Genomic DNA, 19,136 nt, shown 5'->3' with positions numbered 1-19,136 from the left:
CTATGCTGCTGTACCTCAGCTCTCGAAAGAACACTAGTTCCTCGCAGAATGAGATTCCAACTATTCTGGGTCATCATAACTCATTGTCGTCTTTATGTCTACTGTAAATCCCTCCTACTGCAGTTTCAGTTCATCCGCTCTTCCTGTGAAAACAGCTTCCTGATAGAGATCGTTGCTCCTGAGATCCTATACTTCCGTCTCTGAGCTAAGGCATCATGTTATCAATCAATCAATCAATCAAATCAATCAAGCAACCAATGATATTTATTGAGTGCTTACTGTGTGCAGAGCACTGTACTAAGTGCTTGGGAGAATATACTACAGTAGAGTTGATAGACACTGCTCACAAGGAGCTTAGAACCCGAAGGAGGAGAGAGACATCGTGGCTCAGTGGAAAGAGCCCGGGCTTTGGAGTCAGAGATCATGGGTTCAAATCCCGGCTCTGCCAATTGTCAGCTGTGTCAATCAATCAATCAATCAATTGTATTTATTGAGCGCTTACTGTGTGCAGAGCACCGTACTAAGCGCTTGGGAAGTCCAAGTTGGCAACATATAGAGACAGTCCCTACCCAACAGTGGGCTCACAGCCTAAAAGGGGGAGACAGAGAACAAAACCAAACATACTAACAAAATAAAATAGAATAGAATAGATATGTACAAGTAAAATAAATAGAGTAATAAATATGTACAAACATATATACAGGTGCTGTGGGGAAGGGAAGGAGGTAAGATGGGGGGATGGAGAGGGGGACAAGGGGGAGAGGAAGGAAGGGGCTCAGTCTGGGAAGGCCTCCTGGAGGAGGTGACTTTGGGACTGTGTGACTTTGGGAAAGTCACTTAACTTCTCTGGGCCTCAGTACCCTCATCTGTCAAATGGGGATGAAGACTGTGAGCCCCCCATGGGACAACTTGATCACTCTGTAACCTCCCCAGCGCTTAGAACAGTGCTTTGCACATAGTAAGCGCTTAATAAATGCCATTATTATTATTATTATTATTATTATTATTATTAATAAAATAAATTACAGATACGGAAAATGGCAGGGTATTAGGACAGGTAACTCAGAATCACAGTACAGGTCTCAGGAATCAATCAATTAATCAGTGGTATTTATTGAGCGCTTACTGTCTGCAGAGCACTGTGCTAAGCACTTGGGAGAGTACAATACAATAGGAAGACACAATCCCTGTCCTCTAGGAGTTCACAATCAAGAAGGGAGGACAGACATTAAAATAAATTACAGGCAAGAGAAGCAACAGACTATAAGGATAGGTACATAAGTGTCGTGGGAATGAGGGCGGGGAAGGCGAGTATCAAAGTACTTTGGGGATAAGGGCTTAAATGCACAGTGGTCACAGAAGGGAGGGAGAATAGGGAACAGTGGAAGTGATGACAGTGGTTGCAAATGGTGATACAGATCCCTGAAAGGAAATTTTATTGTCGTTGCCTGTGGGTTCAGATCACCCTTCCGGGCTCTTGTGCTCCAAATGAGTCCCTTCCTGTCCTCATGTAGTAGTAGGGGAGAGGGGGAAGGGATCTGAGGGCAGTGAAGATGATGCCAAACCCAGCAGAAACGGGACACCATGACCATAATTCTGGAACCCTGACACAGGTCCCTCTCCCTTCCCCCAGGCCTCTCTAGGAAGGAGTGAGCCCACTATTGGGTAGGGACTGTCTCTACATGTTGCCAATTTGTACTTCCCAAGCGCTTAGTACAGTGCTCTGCACACAGTAAGCGCTCAATAAATACAATTGATGATGATGATGATGATGAGTGTGGCAAACATTTTGGGCTTCCAGCAGAGAATCACTGCACTCTACTGCCCACCTTCAGTTTCCCAAATTATCTTCCAGGTATGAGGACCAAATGTCACATGAGCAGCAGAGTGCAGAGGGTCATTCTGAGAGCGGAATAGCCAAGGTCATTCATCAATCTCCCTGTCTTCAGTTAGACTAGATTCAATTCAGTTGTATTTATTGAGCACTTACTGTGTGCAGAGCACTGTACTAACCGCTTGGGAAGTACAAGTTGGCAACATATAGAGACGGTCCCTACCCAACAACGGGCTCCTAGTCTAGAAGGGGGAGACAGACGACAAAACAAGTAGACAGGTGTCAATACCACACTTGGAGAAGCAGCGTGGCTCAGTGGAAAGATCCCGGGCTTGGGAGTCAGAGATCATGGGTTCAAATCCCGGCTCCGCCAAATGTCAGCTGTGTGACTTTGGGCAAGTCACTTCACTTCTCTGGGCCTCAGTTACCCCATCTGTAAAATGGGGATTAAAAATGTGAGCCCCCCGTGGGACAGCCTGATTACCTTGTAACCTCCCCAGAGCTTAGAACAGTGCTTTGCACCTAGTAAGCGCTTAACAAATACCATTTTTATTACTATTACCATCATAAGAAATAGAATTATAGCTATATAAGACTGTGAGCCCACTGTTGGGTAGGGACTGTCTCTATACGTTGCCAATTTGTACTTCCCAAGCTCTTAGTACAGTGCTCTGCACATAGTAAGCGCTCAATAAATACGATTGATGATGATGAAGACTAGACTAGTTCCCACCTGTATAAGGGTTAGACAAGAGGAGGAACACATTTCCTTTCCCACATCTTCCCTCTGATCTGGAACTCCCTCCCTGTCCATATACAATAAACCACCACTCTCCACACCTTGAAAGTCTTGTTAAAATCCCCCTCTCTTCCCCACAATACTTATGCACATATCCTTATATTCTGTTGTTTCTCTTACCTGTAATTTATTTCTTTTAATGTCTGTCTTCCCTTCTAGATTGTAAACTCCTTGAGAACAGGGACGCTTTCCCTGAATCCTTCCCTTCCCTGACGCCTCCTCCCATTAACACTCAGATCTGTACCCTTTAAGCTCTTGATATTCACCACACCCTTAGCCCTACAGCACTTACATACATATCCATAATTCATGTATTTATATTAACGTCAGTCTCCCCCTCTGTACTGTAAGTTCCCTGCAATAATAATGATAACTGCGATACTTGTCAAGTGCTTATTTTTTGGCAGGCACTGTACTCAGCACTGGGGTGGATGCAAGCAAATCGGGTTGGACGCAGTTCCTGTCCCACATGGGGCTCACAATCTCAATCCCCATTTTACAGATGAGGTAACTGAGGCACAGAGGAAGTGACATGACTTGCCCAAGGTCACACAATAGACAAGTGGAGGAACTGGTACTAAAACCCATGAGCTTCTTACTCCAGGCCCATGATCGTTCCATTACACCCTGCTGTATTCTCCCAAGGACTTAGTCCAGTGCTCTGCATAAATACCGCTGGTTGATTCAGCTCCTTCTGTACTGAACGAATGAGTCTCACCATTAATTTAAGAAAACATATCTTTACCTAAGCAGAACAGGAGCCACTATTTGGGAGCCATGGATTGGTATGAATTTCCATTGGTTTCTATCTCCCCTACTGCCTCATTTTGAGGCCCTCTCAAAGTTAATTAATTTTTAATTAGATTTTCCCATCTCTGGCAGGATTAAAATTGCAGTTTTATCTCAAAGGGACGCCACTAAGTTGCTAATCATAATAAGAAATTCCAAAAATTAACAGCACTACATGGTTGTTAGGTGTCCGTACTCTTTCATGAGCCCGTATTCAGAAGGCCTTCCAAAGAACATTAAGAAATATTTAGACACAAAAAACCAATCATAGCAGATGATGCTCATGAAACAAAATACGAATGATAAAATGCAATGTACCCAGCAAATGAAATCTTGTCACCCAGAAACAAGTATTTACAAAGCAAAACATTTCAACTTTCATGTTCAAAACACCAGCTAGTTCAATGTTCTTTCATAAATCAGTCAAGATTATCTAATTACTATTATTCCCCACTCTAGCAACAATTTATTTGAGTAGGAAAAGTGGCATGCCAATGAAGCAAATATTTGCAAAGATTACATGGACTATTTCAAATTTCACACTTTTGTACAATTCAAACTTCAAGATCACAGCTCCTAGAACGATCGTCACAAAACCTCCCTGCTTTCCTCTAGCATTTAAGCATTCACAAAAATTGACATTATTAATCGCATCCTTCTCCTCTCTTTGGAAAGACTGGTGAAAAAGAAATCATCTCAAAATATACTTAGGACTACTAGGGTAACAATCCAAATTATTTAAGGTCATCAAGTTAAGTTAGTTTCATTAAAATTTCAATGGTAAATTTATCATAGCTTCCCAAACTGTTTAAAAAGACTGTTTTGAACATTCTCCAAGACAAAAGACAAACACCCCCAAGCATCTACCACATTGAGGCTTTTTCTGACTCCCAGAACACACTCTGCAATGAAGTGTGCCAGTCTGAAATCAGTTAAGAAACCCATATCCTGAATTCTCATTTTTAAAAATTAATCTTTAATTCATTCATTCAATCACATTTACTGAGCGCTTACTGTGTGCAGAGCAATGTACTAAGCGCTTGGGAAACTACAACACAATAAACAGTGACATTCCCTGCCCACAATGAGCTCAAATGTTTATTTCATTCAGCACATGTTTTATGTGTTTATAAAATGTGATTGAGATAGGGATTTATATTACCTCCTGTCCTGATACCGTTACATATTGTGCAGAAGGATTCTTAAGTATTCTCCGTATTTCTTGCAAATGGTCATGGATCCGAGAGGTCACATCCTGGATTTCATCCTTTCTTTTACGTATGGATGGAAAATCTGTCAGGTCCTGGAATAAGTGAGTTTTATCTCCAGTTCTATAAAAAAGAAAACATTCTTAGAAATATATTCACATGCACCCAGTGAGGATATTCCTATAAATTCATTCAACCATATTTATTGAGCACTTACTGTGTGTGCAGAGCACTGTAGTAAGCGCTTGGGAAGTACAATTCAGCAACAGAGACAATCATTCATTCATTCATTCAATCGTATTTATTGAGCGCTTACTGTGTGCAGAGCACTGTAGTAAGCGCTTGAAAAGTACAATTCAGCAACAGATAGAGACAATCATTCATTCATTCATTTATTCAATCGTATTTATTGAGCGCTTACTGCGTGCACAGCACTGTAGTAAGCGCTTGGGAAGTACAATTCAGCAACAGAGACAATCATTCATTCATTCGTATTTATTGAGCACTTACTGTGTGCAGAGCACTGTACTAAGTGCTTGGGAAGTACAAGTTGGCAACATATCCCTACCCAACAACGGTTTTATTTATTTGTATCGATGTCTCTCTCCCCGTCCTTTATTCATTCATTCTATCGTACTTACTGAGTGCTTACTGTGTGCACAGCAGTGTACTAAGCTCCTGGAAAGTATAATTCAGCAACAGAGAGAGACAATCCCTGCCCACAATGGGCTCACAGTCTAGAAGGGGGGAGACAGACATTAAAACCCATAAACAGGCATCAGTAGCATTAATATAAATAGAATTAGAGCTATGTATTCACATCAGAACAAGTAAAACAGTTATTACTATAAACAGAATTATAGATATGTACATATATGCACAAGTGCTGGGGGGTGGGAAGGTGTAGAGCAAAGGGAGCGAGTCGGGGCGATGGGGAGGGAAGGGGGAGCTGAGGAAAAGGGGGGCTCAGCCTGGGAAGGCCTCCTGGAGGAGGTGAGCCTTCAGTAGGGCTTTGAAGGGGGGAAAGTGAGCTAGTTTGGCAGATGTGAGGAGGGAGGGCATTGCAGGACAGAGGTAGGACATGGGCTGGGGGTCGATGGCAGGACAGGTGAGAACGAGGCCCAGTGAGGAGGTTAGCAGCGGCAGAGGAGCGGAGGGTGCGGGCTGGGCTGGAGAAGGACAGAAGGGATGTGAGGTAGGAGGGGAGGTGGCAGTGGTTATCACTTGAAGTGTGGTTGGATTATTACTGATGTTGTGATTATCACTGTTATTAGGATTATTGTGTACATATCTGTAATTTTATTTATAAGAGTAATGATAATGATGGGATTTGTTAAGTGCTTACTATGTGCTTGGCACCGTCCTAAGCACTAGGGTAGATACTAGCAAATCGAGTTGGACAAAGTCCCTGTCCCATGTGGGGCTCATAGTCTCAATCCCCACTCCACAGATGAGGCAACTGAGGCCGAGAAGTGCAGTGATCTGCCTAAGATCACAGAGCATCCCTCTGTTCTTCCTAGGTGGACGGACGGACAGAAAGAGAGACGGACGGACATTTGGACAGACAGATGGACGGACAGGCAGACGGACATTAGGACAGACAGACGGATGGATAGACGGACGGACATTAGGAGGGATGGACGGACAGACGGACAGACACTAGGACAGACAGATGGACATTAGGACAGACAGACATACAAATGGATATTAGGACAGACGGACAGACAGATGGACAGGTGGACATTAGGACGGATGGACGAATGAACAGACTGACATACATTAGGACAGATGGATGGACATTAGGACATTACGATGGACGGACGGACAGACAGACAGACGGACAGGTGGACATTAGGACAGATGGACGAATGAACAGACTGACATACATTAGGACAGACGGACAGACGGACAGACAGACGGAAATTAGGACGACAGAGAGACGGAGGGACTGATGGACGGACAGACACACGGGATGGACTGACAGACGCATGGACGGACAGACAGGCAGGCAGAGACAGACAGGCAGAGACAGACACGAAGACAGACGGACTGAAGGACGGATGGATGGACGGACAGACCCACAGACCAACGGACGGAAGGACAGAATTATCTCCCCCTCTAGACTCTAAACTCATTATGGGCAGGGAACGTACCTGCTAATTCTTTTGTGTTGTAATCTTCCAAACGCTTAGAAAAGTGTTCTGCACATAGTAAGTGTTAAATAAATACCAATTACTGACTGACTGGTATTTACTGAGCATTTCCTGTGTGCAGAGCATTTATTGAGCATTTACTGTGTGCGGAGCACTATTCGGTGCTGGGGAAAGTACAATACAACAAAGTTGGTAAATACATTCCCTGCCCACATGCATCTTATAGTATACAGGAGAGACAGACACTAAATTAGATTAGGGAGAGGGAAATAGTAGAGTCTGATCATTATGGAACATCGGGAGGTGCGATGGGGGCGGGTTTCAAAAATAACAGGGAATTTTCTTGCTTACCCACAGTGGTTTAAAACCTACTTCTTAACTTTCTGTTTCTGGCCGGGGAGAGAAAACTGACAAGCCACTCAAGCTCACAAATAAATATCACTGGCCTGTTTGCCCAGGAGAAGAATCTGAATCTGAGGGTCGATCCAATCGGCCCAGACTTAATCAAACTAAACCCTGTAAAATAAGGCTCCGACCTGCCTAGGCCACACTCTTTTTTACATTTTTCCTGCATTATACTTGGTCTTTCCTCGGCTGAAATTTTCAAGAAGCAGGTGATCGAGTGCTCTTTAAAATACGAAGCCCTTAAAATCGTTCCACTTCCTCTTCCTTGTTCGGTGCTGGGAAAGAAAACGTGTTACGGGAATCACTACAGCAGCACCATCTTTACAAGTTAAATTGAAGCCACGGTAGGTCTGGTGGTTTTAGGGGAGCAGAGTAATCAGATTGGGGTGCGGCCTGAACCCACCAGAATTGAATTTTGTCCTGTCCCACAGACTGGTTAGCTTCAAGACCCATTTCCCCAGGGGCACCTCAGTGATGCTAATCTTATACTTCATTAATTCATTCTTTCAATCGTATTTATTGAGCGCTTACTGTGTGCAAAGCACTGTACTAAGCACTTGGGAGAGTACAATACAACAAAGAGATACATTCCCCGCCCACAATGAGCTCACAGTCTACAGTTTCCAACCCAATTGCTTCCTCTGGCCTGCAAAGTGACCTTCGATCCTTACCGTGTGTGCCGAGGAAAAGGCAAGTGCTACTATAAATGAGAAGCAGTATGGTGTAGTGGATAGCGCATGGGCTTGGGAATCAGAAGGTCATGGGTTCTAATTCGAGCTCCACCACTTGTCTGTTGTGTGACCTTGGGCAAGTCACAACTTCTCTGTGCCTCAGTTACCTCATCCATAAAAAATAGGGATTAAGAGTTTGAGCTCAATGTAGGACAGGGACTTTGTCCAACCTGATTAACCCCAGCTCTTAGAAAAGTGCTCGGCCCATAGTAAGTTCTTAACAGGTACCATAATTACTATTATTATTATTATTATTATTATTATTATAAACAGGCACAATGTATCTGTCAATTCACAAGTGGTTTGGCAGCTAAATATGTATATATTAAAATTGAACTAAAGCCAATCAATTACTGGGACCACTCTAGAACTACATTTTCATTCATTCAATAGTATTTATTGAGTGCTTACTGTGTGCAGAGCATTTTATTAAGTGCCTGGGAGAGTACAATACATAAACAGACACATTCTCTGCCCACAATGAATTTACAGTCAATCAATCAATCGTATTTACTGAGCGCTTACTGTGTGCAGAGCACTGTACTAAGCGCTTGGGAAGTACAAGTTGGCAAAATATAGAGACAGTCCCTACCCAACAGTGGGCTCACAGTCTAGAGGAACTTCCCATTCTTCCTCAATCCCTGTTCTGAAGATGTGGTTTAGAAATCCAATCACCCTTGCATTTCCAGAAATCAAATGTGAGGTCCTCATTTATCCCTTTATGTCATTAGCAATTTGCATGATTAGAATAAATTGGAGTCCTGGCCATTATCACACTTCAGACATAAATATGCTACTGCAGTGTAGCTCTGCCCATGTTCATCCCCATTTTGGACCTTTATCCCTCCCACTTCGGTTAAGTCCTACTTTCCGTTGGGCTACCGGGTCAATTTGCTTTCTCTTTCCTCTGACCAAGGCTGAATTGCTAAACTAAATTATTCAATCAGTTTCCTCACATCACAAAAATACAAACATATGAACCTTCTACTTTCCCCCTCAAAGCAGATAAGTAGCAAGCATATATAAATGCCCAACACAAAAAGCACCTGACTGCCTTCCCGTCCAAAAACAAAAAAGTAAAGGTAGGCTAGCGTATGATCTGCTACTTACTTAGCAGCTTGTTCATTGAGTATCTTTAAATAGTATTCCACTGGGCCAAGAAGTTCAGGAATTTCCAGGAAAAGCTTCTGCAGCAACGATGATTTGACATGGGAATGAATAGCAGGAACTAAAGGTTGAATTTCTGTCTTCAGGCGGCATAAGTTCTTGACAATCAAATAGAACTCTTGGGTAGAACACTGAAAATGGAAATAATTTTAATGTGAAGACCACAAGGTACTTGCAAATGGTGTCAAGGCAACCTGACGTTTGGGCAGGATAATTCTGTAGCCTGTCTTTTGCTTCTAGGCATTGACAGAAACAAAAACCAAATTCAGGGTGAAATGGTGCAATGTTATGTTAGGGCCAAATTTTGATGGGATAATGATTCCTGACTCAAAGAACCCAGACGTTTTGTCAGGAACCACTTCAGCTTTGGGTCAGAGCTTCAAGGAAGAAGCAGAAATTCAGAAGTATGACCAAAATCCACAATCAGAGCCCCTGGGTAGGGATCAGACACTCCAGCTGAAGGCTAAACTCTTGTAATTACGGATCGCAGACAGAAAAATATGACTCTGGACGGCTACTGACGGTCATCCACAGGTAAATAAACTCTACCCTACAGTACAGCAGCCCTCTCTATAATTTTGGCTTTACAATCCTTAAGATTGTGACAACTTTTAAAAAAGGCTCATCTAACCTGAACTCTTACACATCATTTTATACAAAAATAATTCTGCAGGCCATCTGGGCAGCTGTGACTCTCTTAATTTTAATTAATTAATGGTTTTGATTAACCAAAGACACAATCATCTCGGAAACTTCAAACCATATCATCTTACTGTCATCACCAAAAAGTTACCCATCTATAAACACTGCCAGGAACTTTACTCTGAGTCATATGGCTTAAACTTCCTAACAATCATGTAGAAGGACACTTCAGCATTCTTTATGATTTTAGACATTTCATTCAGGTCACACAGTTTGTAGCAACGGCACCTCACTTCAGTTGTCACACACCAAAGAAAAAATTATTTAGAACATGCTGATGCCAAGGGATACACAAGTGTGTGCTGATTTTTCCAAAAGCTTAGCCAGCTAATCTACTAAAAATAAGCACAGAAGTAAACTGTCCTAATGGAGTTCATAATAAAATATTTATTTTCTAAAAACTGATGGGTCACTGAATTTTCTCTACCTTTCATACTCCCCACACTGGCCAGAGGACACGTATTTACACAAAAAATTAAAGCTTCAACTGAAACCATTTTCGAGAGAATCAAAGAATCCTTTAACAAAGTAGTTTTAAAAACTCTAAATCAAAAACAACATCTGCACATTAGTGATTTAGCAAATAGTCAATTCTGACTACCTCAAAATATAAAAATGGCCACGTCTTTGCAATGAAAGCACATCTGCCTATGGGTATCTCATCATGAACTATGTTAAATTTCAAGCAAATTTAACTATTATAACAAAGTTGAGGTAGATGTCTTTCTTTACATGTCTCCCTTTAGCAAGGGTTGCTAAAACACAGTGCCAATGAAATGTTGTAAAACTTTCTCTGAGTTTACTCTCAAAATAAAATTTCACTTTAAATGTTAATTATTATGAAACTCATTGGCCTACATTCAAAACAAGCTTTTTCCCAGTCAAACAAAAATATCCTTATGAGCTTAAGGAATACAGGGCTAGGGGTGAGAACAAATAATCAAATAATCAACTTGTCTTGCTGGTCTGAAACCTTAGGAACTGTTTGCAAAAATGATCTGAACAAAGATGAACTTGGGTGAGTCTGAGTGGCACAAGCTTGACTATTTTCTCAAAATATTTGTATGGGTTTGCTCGCTTTTTATAAATGGTTAGAAAATGGAGCCCTGAAATATTTTCCTTATATATTTAGTTAGGCTCACCAGAACATCCCGAAATGTTTCTATTTATCTGGCTAAATTTGGTTTGGGACACAATTACCTTTTTGTGATAAATGCTACAGAGGCCTCTCTCTAGATCAGGCAGTCTACAAAGATGATTTTGTATTTGGCCAAACACGCTGGATTCGGAAAGAAGAACCTCAGACACAGCATCCAGGCGAGCATTTATTTCCCTGCAAGAAAGAGTAACTTTAGAAATATGGAATCTTAATTACTATTTGGATTAAGTGTATCTGGAAAACTTTGGAATACTTATCTTCCAGATCGCCAATTCTTTCTGATTTTGAGTAGATGGACCTTAAAAAATACATTAGTCATACGGAGAAATGTAGTGGTCAGTGCTGACGCTATATAGAACTGAAGCTGCCCGTGAGCTCAACTCATGAAAACTGAAAGGGGAAAGACAAGTGAGCCACAGGTCAGATAAGCAGAAGGCTGTCTTTGATTTGGAAGCAAAAATGGAATTCTATACTTATGGAAGTGGTCTAATATGTGAGTTACATGGAGGTTAAATTTTAGAGCTAATAAAAGGTAGACAGAGTAGCTGGATAATTGCATGAATAAGGAACTTACCCCCTTGGAAGTGTTAATAGACAGCACTGTGGACAAAATTCACATATAATTTCTACTAGTTATAATTTATATCATTGGCAGGGCATGTATCCAGAAAAAGATTGGATAGCCACCCACAAGATTTTACTCTCTCTGCCCCATAACTGGCAATTTCTGTTGGACAGCCTATGATGCTTCTGCAAGATTTGAACCAAAGATACAAAATTTTCTGCGTCATGAGCTTTAGGCATGAAATTATGGTAATACTAATTAACTGGCCCAAAAAAATTCTCATTAAATCACTAGCTGAGAAAATAGGTATGCAGAACATGAAAATGGTAATCAAAACACTTGTTTCCATTCAATAAATGGATATGCTTTGCCCACCTAAGCCAAAAAAGGGAGTTTTTAGATAACTGGCTCTACATGAACAATTACTGAATTCATAATCTGCAGTGCTTCCATCTGGTAACCTTAAAGAGATTCAGGAACATCAGACATGCCAACAAAAATCTATTCTAACTGGAATGTTTCAGGACACCAACGTACTGGGCATTTACAACTTTAACTGAGCTAATAGAACTTCACCCTCGTAATAATGGCATGGTATCAGACTCTTTTCTAACCAAGAGTGTTTGGGTCCAAATGTGAGTTGACAAGATAATGTGATCCTATTTCTTTTGGTCTCTGACACCAAGAGAAGCAGCGTGGCTCAATGGAGAGAGCCTGGGCTTTGGAATCAGAGGTCATGGGTTCAAATCCCAGCTCTGCCAAGTGTCAGCTGTGTGACTTTGGGCAAGTCACTTCACTTCTCTGGGCCTCAGTTACCCCATCTTAAAATGGGGATTAAGACTGTGAGCCCCCCGTGGGACAACCTGATCACCTTGTAATCTCCCCAGTGCTTAGAATAGTGCTTTGCACATAGTAAGCGCTTAATAAATGCCATTATCAGTATCAATAAATACGAATGAATGAATTTTTCCATCATTTACCAAGGGACTTCACCCTCATATGGGAGCCTGTTGGAAAAACTAAGTAACGAACTGCTTCTTACTAAAGCAAAAGTCCTTGGTGTCTAAAGGAAAAAAAAAAAAAAAGAAATCGTAGCATTCCACCCAGGGATAAATCCCTTATTCTCAAAGAGTATGGAACGCACCCTGGTTTCCCATGAAATTATGCTACTAATTTTAATTAATATTTGTATGCCCCATAATATGAGGCTCTACCCATCATGCTTTAACTATAATAATTTGCTATGTGACTATACAGTCTAGGAGTTAGTCTAAAATTTTACAGAATTAAAAGGAAACTTCCTCTCATTTCCTTAATGTCAAAGCCAATCAAATTTGCATTTTCCAGCCCCTTCCCACACCCTGAAAAAAAAAATCAGATCGTTTTACTTGAACTTTTGACTGCTGTTTTTTTCATCTTTGTTCTCAAGTTTTCCTGATCTCATAAAAACACTTTCTGCTACCCTAAAGGTTCCTACTGTATAATCTTTAGTTACAGGCTAATTAATGTAGTAGCTGTTTAAGATAGGCCGCATACACCAAGAAATTTGAACTGCTAAGCCCTCTGCTGAGAATTTTCATGGTCTGGAATGACAAATATTAGCATTGTAGAAAGGCAGAAAACCAACTGAAAAGCTTGACAGAGTCCACAATGGAGCAAATTGAGGAAGGACAAGAAAACTGTTCACCAGTGAATAAATTCACTCTGGCCAAAATGAGTCATTTCAATACGCGTTTTAGTTAAAATACAATTAGGGAATGTTGTTCTGAGCCCGTTTAAGCTTAGAGAGCCACGCTATCAAAAAAAACTGCCTGTGGCCATGCATGCGACATTGGAAGAGGTGAGTACTACAAAGCAAGATTTCTGTAAGCTCCTTGAGGGCAGGAATTGCTTCTACCAAAAGTACTGTACTCTCCCAAGTGCTTAGTTCAGTGTTTTACACACAGTATGTCCCCAGAAAATGCCACTGATTGATTGAGTTGTTCTCAACACACAGTTTAAACAGAACGCAACTTTTATATTATAGGAGAACAGGCTATCCTTTCAAATTTTCAGAGAAATCTTTGGTTTATGCAGAAAGTGACAGATGCAAAAGCATTGCATTTTCTTTAATGCACTGCATTTTCTTTGTCTGCCTTGGTGGAAGGGTAAGGAACTATGCATTAATGAATTCCTTTCAAGTCAACCTTCCTCATTGCACCTGTTCTCATTTATCTACGCGAACCTCTTGTTCACTCACTCCTTTCTGCCTAAACGGCCCCCCGCCCCTCCAGCTCCTCATCCAACAAATCACTGTTATTTCAATGTTCACGTTTCTCTTTCCTTAACTTCTAGGGTTCACAGCCAGGGAGGAAAAGCAGATTGACTCCAAGGAAAGAGACTGAGTGACTGGGTCAGGGAGTAAAATCAAAACTGGAGGAAGAAATATACTATTAAAGCCAAATTGGTTGTCTTGCGTCTTACGGGAAAAGCACCTCGAAAAATCTTTAGGCTTCCTCACTTCCCCAGAAGTCACTCCAAGATGGTGTACCCTGAATACTGTCGTCTTGGCATCACTAAGATGTGAGAAACTCGCACAGCAATATGTAACCAATCGATGGCATTTATTGAGCACATATTATGTGCACAGCACGGGATTAAGTGCTTGGGAGAGAAATGAACAATGAGGTTTTTTTAATTAGGCAAAGTCCACAAGTATGCACATTAATATTTGAGCCCCCAAACTTCCCCATCCAAAATGCCTAAATTACAACTAATAATTTTTTAATGATATTTGTTAAGCATTGTGTCAAGTGCTGGGATGGATAGAAGTTAATCAGGTAGGACAGAGTCCCTGTCCCTCATAGGGTTCACAGTCTAAGTAGGAGGAAGAACAGGTAATTTTTCAGTTGAGGAAACTGAGGCACAGAGAAGTTAAGTGACTTGCCCAGTCACACAGCAAGCAACTGGCAGAGTTGAGATTAGAACCCAGGTCCCCTGACTCTTGGGCCCAAGCTCTTTCCGCTAGGTCACTACTGCTTCCCAGTTTTATTTGGTGCTTTTCTTCCACCAGAGCACCTTGCATTAATTATATTTTAATTTGTTAATGATTTTTAATATTTTTAATTTTGATTTTACATAATTTTAATGTTTCAATAATCAAAAAGGATAACTACTGGCCCCCACTGGTTACCGTTGGTGGCCCAATCGGCCTTCTCCCTGGCTCTTTTTCCAATTGGTTTGGGGCTCTTAGGGTGCATAGCCCCTTAAAAACTTCATATGCCATCTCACCATCCCTGGCCCCTTTAAGCCTCTACAGCGACATGTGGAAGCAGAACATTCCTACCTTCCCTTAAAACCTCTGGCTTCAAAGAGCTACAAAACACACCTTAAGACAGAACTGTATAAGAAGTAGGGCCAGAGAGCAGATCCAGGCATCTGGTTAACCTACCATCCAGTTAAGGGGATTTATGAACAATAGGAATGTAGGCATATTTGTGAGCTAAACCCCGTGGACATAATGGATTCAATCCCGGGTTAACACTAGACGTTTCAGCCAGTCTGGCCTTTCCGCGAAACCCATTTTCCTACTCTCTTTTTTACTGAGAGTTTTAGATAACTGTTCAGCCTTAAAAAATGTACAAAAAATTAGCGGCCAATCAAGTTTCTTATGAAACAACTAGGCGAAATGCAAAAATGGCTTGGTTGATTCCAACGGAGCCAAGCTCCCTCTAGTCACTTCCTATTTTTCCCTTATATTCCCTATTTTTCCCTTATATAGAAGTAAATGGAGGTACTGCTTGCTATTAAGGGGGCTTGGAGGAAAGTCTGCTTCCCCCCCCCCCCCGCCCCGCCTTACCTCCTTCCCTTCCCCACAGCACCTGTATATATGTATATATGTTTGTACATATTTATTACTCTATTTATTTATTTATTTTACTTGTACATATCTATTCTATTTATTTTATTTTGTTAATATGTTTGGTTTTGTTCTCTGTCTCCCCCTTCTAGACTGTGAGCCCACTGTTGGGTAGGGACTGTCTCTATATGTTGCCAACTTGTACTTCCCAAGTGCTTAGTACAGTGCTCTGCACACAGTAAGCGCTCAATAAATACGATTGATTGATTGATTGATTTCCCTAGAAGAGGTAAATCTGAGAAAGATGTCGATACGATTTGCTGAAGAAGATGAAAAGTAAGAGAAAAAAGAAAAGTAGTACCTACAAGAGATGCAAACAAGCGCTCAGACAGGAGGAGTTAGAGAACATTTGAATACTGACTTTAAAAAAAAATGGTTAGACCAGGATAGCAAAGCCTAATGAACCAAGGCAAAATAAAAATATAATATAGCTGAGACAGCAGAACAACAACATAATATCCAGTAACAGGAATTTTTGACACCTGTCCACATGTTTTGTTTTGATGTCTGTCTCCCCCTTCTAGAGTGTGAGCCCGTTGTTGGGTAGGGACCGTCTCTATATGTTGCCAACTTGTACTTCCCAAGCGCTTAGTACAGTGCTCTGCACACAGTAAGCGCTCAATAAATACGATTGAATGAATGAATGAATTGTGAGTAGGCAACTCCAGAAAGGGGCGGGGGGGCAGGGGTGGAGTGTATAATAATGATGGCATTTATTAAGCCCTTACTATGTGCAAAGCACTGTTCTAAGCGCTGGGGAGGTTGCAAGGTGATCAGGTTGTCTCACGGCGGGGGCTCACAGTCTTAATCCCCATTTTCCAGATGAGGTAACTGAGACACAGGGAAGTTAAGTGACTTGCTCAAAGTCACACAGCTGACAATTGGGGGAGAATTGGGACAATTGGGTCTGGGATTTGAACCCAAGACCTCTGACTCCAAAGCCCGGGCTTTTTCCACTGAGCCACGAGAAAGGGCCATTTGGCGGGGACCCCATACGGGCAGGGCTGCTGTTGCCACCACCACCACCAAAAGGGCTGGAGTAGTGACCTGCAGCCTGCTGCTGCAGCCGTGACACAATGCATCATATGTGTGCGAGCCACTTGGCAAGTGAAGAGGAGCCACAGGCAACTCGCGGGCCCACAGTTTGGCCAACCCTGAGTTCCGCTCTGTTGCTTTTGTAGCTGCCCATCCTAGAGACTGCTTGGGTTGACATTTGGAAACGTTAAAGCACAATTCAATTGAGCTATCTGGGGTTGATGCTTTTCATTCTGGTCTATTTTCAGGTTTATCTTCTATTAATCCGAGGAATGGCTTTGCAATCAGATGAGAATTTAGCACAACCCGTTGGGCAGGGAGAGAGAGGGGAGTGGAAGCGCAAAAAAATGAATAGAAAATGAATCAAGAATAATTCAATAAAATGGTAACAAATAGCTTCAGAATAGGAGGAAGCTGGTAGTGCAGAGACAATCCATCTGGGCTGTTCTCTTGGCTTCAGAGTGACTGCGATATTTTTGCTCTGGATCACGGGTTCATTTCCTTCACCTAAGAGCCAGGCTGAGGAAGATCTCTTACTCTTCTGTTCATAGGAAGGTGTTGATCAACACTGGAAATGCCCCGGGCTCTAAGGCTGGCTCAATCTCATTCTTCAGCAGTCTTCCAAGTCTTGCTCCCAGATCATCATCAATCGCATTTATTGAGCGCTTACTATGTGCAGAGCACTGTACTAAGATGAACTCCACCTCGTTGAAATTAGGTGCACAGCCTAATGGAAGGAGCACGACCCTGACGGTCAGGGGACTTGGGTTCTAATCCCAGCTCTGACACCTGTCTGTTGCGTGACCTCGGGCACGTCACTGGACTTTCTCCATGCTCCGGTTTCCTTACCTGTAAAATGGGGATTCAATAGCTGTTCTCCTTCCTACTTAGACTATGCGTCCCATATGGGACGGGACTGTGTCCATTCTAATTAACTTTTATCAACACCAGAGCTTAGAACAGTGCTTGAAACGTAAGTGCACAACAAATAGGATAATAATCATCATAATGCGGTATTTGTTAAGTGGTATGTGCCAAGCATTGTTCTAAGCACTGGGGGGATACAAGGTAATCAGGCTGTCCCACGTGGGGCTAACAAGCACAGTAATAGTGTGGGTCCAATTGTGTCCTGACTGATTAACTTGTTTCTACCCCAGGCTTTAGTGAACAGTGCTGGGCACATAATAAGTGCTTAGTACACACTACAGTTATTAAATAATTTTGGAATGTCAGAACCCTAATACCCAACATATCTTAATGCTAAATTTCAAACAAAATACAGAAGGAAAGAGTTGCTTTTACCGTGATTTCAGGAGGGGTTGGGTGACCCATTTTTTCAGCCTTCGCCGTCCAAATGGAGTTTTGGTGTGATCTAAGACCCAGAGCAGACTGCCTTTGATTTTCAAATCCGTCTACAAAAAGATGAGGAAAATTTGTTTTATTAATTGGTCAAGAGGACTTTCCTGAAACTCGTCCCTTTATGGATCCTAACTGGATTTTCATGGTGTGCAAATTTTACTTGTATTGTTTTCCTTTATCACTGAAGGTAACAAAGGTAACTTCCCAAATGCTTAGTACAGTGCTCTGCACACAGTAAGCGCTCAATACGATTGATTGATTGATTGATTTACAAGAATCCCATGTGCGAGGGAGGCACTGCCAATAATGGATTGATCTTACCCGCCAAACCTGGCAGTTCCTTCCAGCCATACACTGGCCTTACCAGACAACTTGTACATGCTAATGAAATCTCACCATCAATTGCATCATTTTGCAATCTGGACCTACATAAATATGTAGTTTTTTGGTTGGTTTGTCTTTAATTTTTGAGTTTAGGTCCTGGGTTTTGCTTTAATTTGTTTTGTTTTCTGTAAGAAAGCAAAAAGGACCGTTCCTAAACCTTTCAAAGGTCAAACTGTGTGCTATATTTAATAACGGCTTTTGCAAAATGGGTGAGAGTTCAGCAGTGTCATGAAGTCGCACTGAGATGTTCAGATTGGACCCACTCTCCTTGTCTGCAGCGAGGCATACAGGGACCAGGTGAGAGGATAGCTCCATGCAAACCGTAAGAATAATAACTGTGGAATTTGTAAAGCACACACTGTGTGCCCAGCACAGTACTAAGCACTGAGGTGAACACAAGATAATCAGGCGAGACACAATCCCTGTCCCAAATTCATTCAATCGTATTTATTGAGCACTTACTGTGTGCAGGGCACTGTAGTAAGCGCTTGGAAAGTACAAGTGGGGCTCCCAGTCTAAGGGGGAGGAAGACGAGGGCATCCCTGACTTTAAAGTGGTTTTTATGTTTCTATTCTTTCATTTCTTTTTGTCCATCACCAATCTTCTCCCACTAGTCTCCTCTGCTATGCTGCTCCTTGAAGGCAGAAATCATGTCTACTAATTCTATTTTATTATCCTAGGCACCAGGTACAGTGCACCACACTCAGAAGGCATTTTGTAAACGTTAATGTTAATTAGGCTATCACAATCCTGTCAGGGATTGTGTCTGACAATCACCCCCTTATGTTTCCCTAGGGCTTAGTACAGTGCTTTCAACACAGTCAGCAATCAGTAAATACTACTGAACCAGTGAATGTATCACCGTTATAGGAAAAAACAAAACAAAATTAAGTGCACGTTCTGCGCCCAATACTGGCCAGTCAAACAATTCATTCATTCAGTCATTAA

At 41.8% G+C, this 19,136-nt stretch overlaps 1 protein-coding gene across 1 annotated transcript in view; it reads right to left on the bottom strand.

The window, feature by feature from the left end:
• The window catches only part of MSH3 (mutS homolog 3), a 132,018-nt gene that overhangs the window by 55,056 nt on the left and 57,826 nt on the right, over window positions 1–19,136 (bottom strand). Inside the window, exons 12-15 of the mRNA XM_038765562.1 lie at window positions 17,748–17,857; window positions 10,989–11,121; window positions 9,030–9,217; window positions 4,585–4,753 (exon numbers count right to left, since the gene is read on the bottom strand). Of these exons, the coding sequence (XP_038621490.1) occupies window positions 4,585–4,753; window positions 9,030–9,217; window positions 10,989–11,121; window positions 17,748–17,857 (600 nt within the window). The remainder of the gene's footprint in view (window positions 1–4,584; window positions 4,754–9,029; window positions 9,218–10,988; window positions 11,122–17,747; window positions 17,858–19,136) is intronic.

The sequence above is a fragment of the Tachyglossus aculeatus genome, chromosome 23, assembly GCF_015852505.1.
Source record: "Tachyglossus aculeatus isolate mTacAcu1 chromosome 23, mTacAcu1.pri, whole genome shotgun sequence".
Lineage (NCBI taxonomy): Eukaryota > Metazoa > Chordata > Mammalia > Monotremata > Tachyglossidae > Tachyglossus > Tachyglossus aculeatus.
This window is presented reverse-complemented; position numbering and strand designations above follow the sequence as displayed.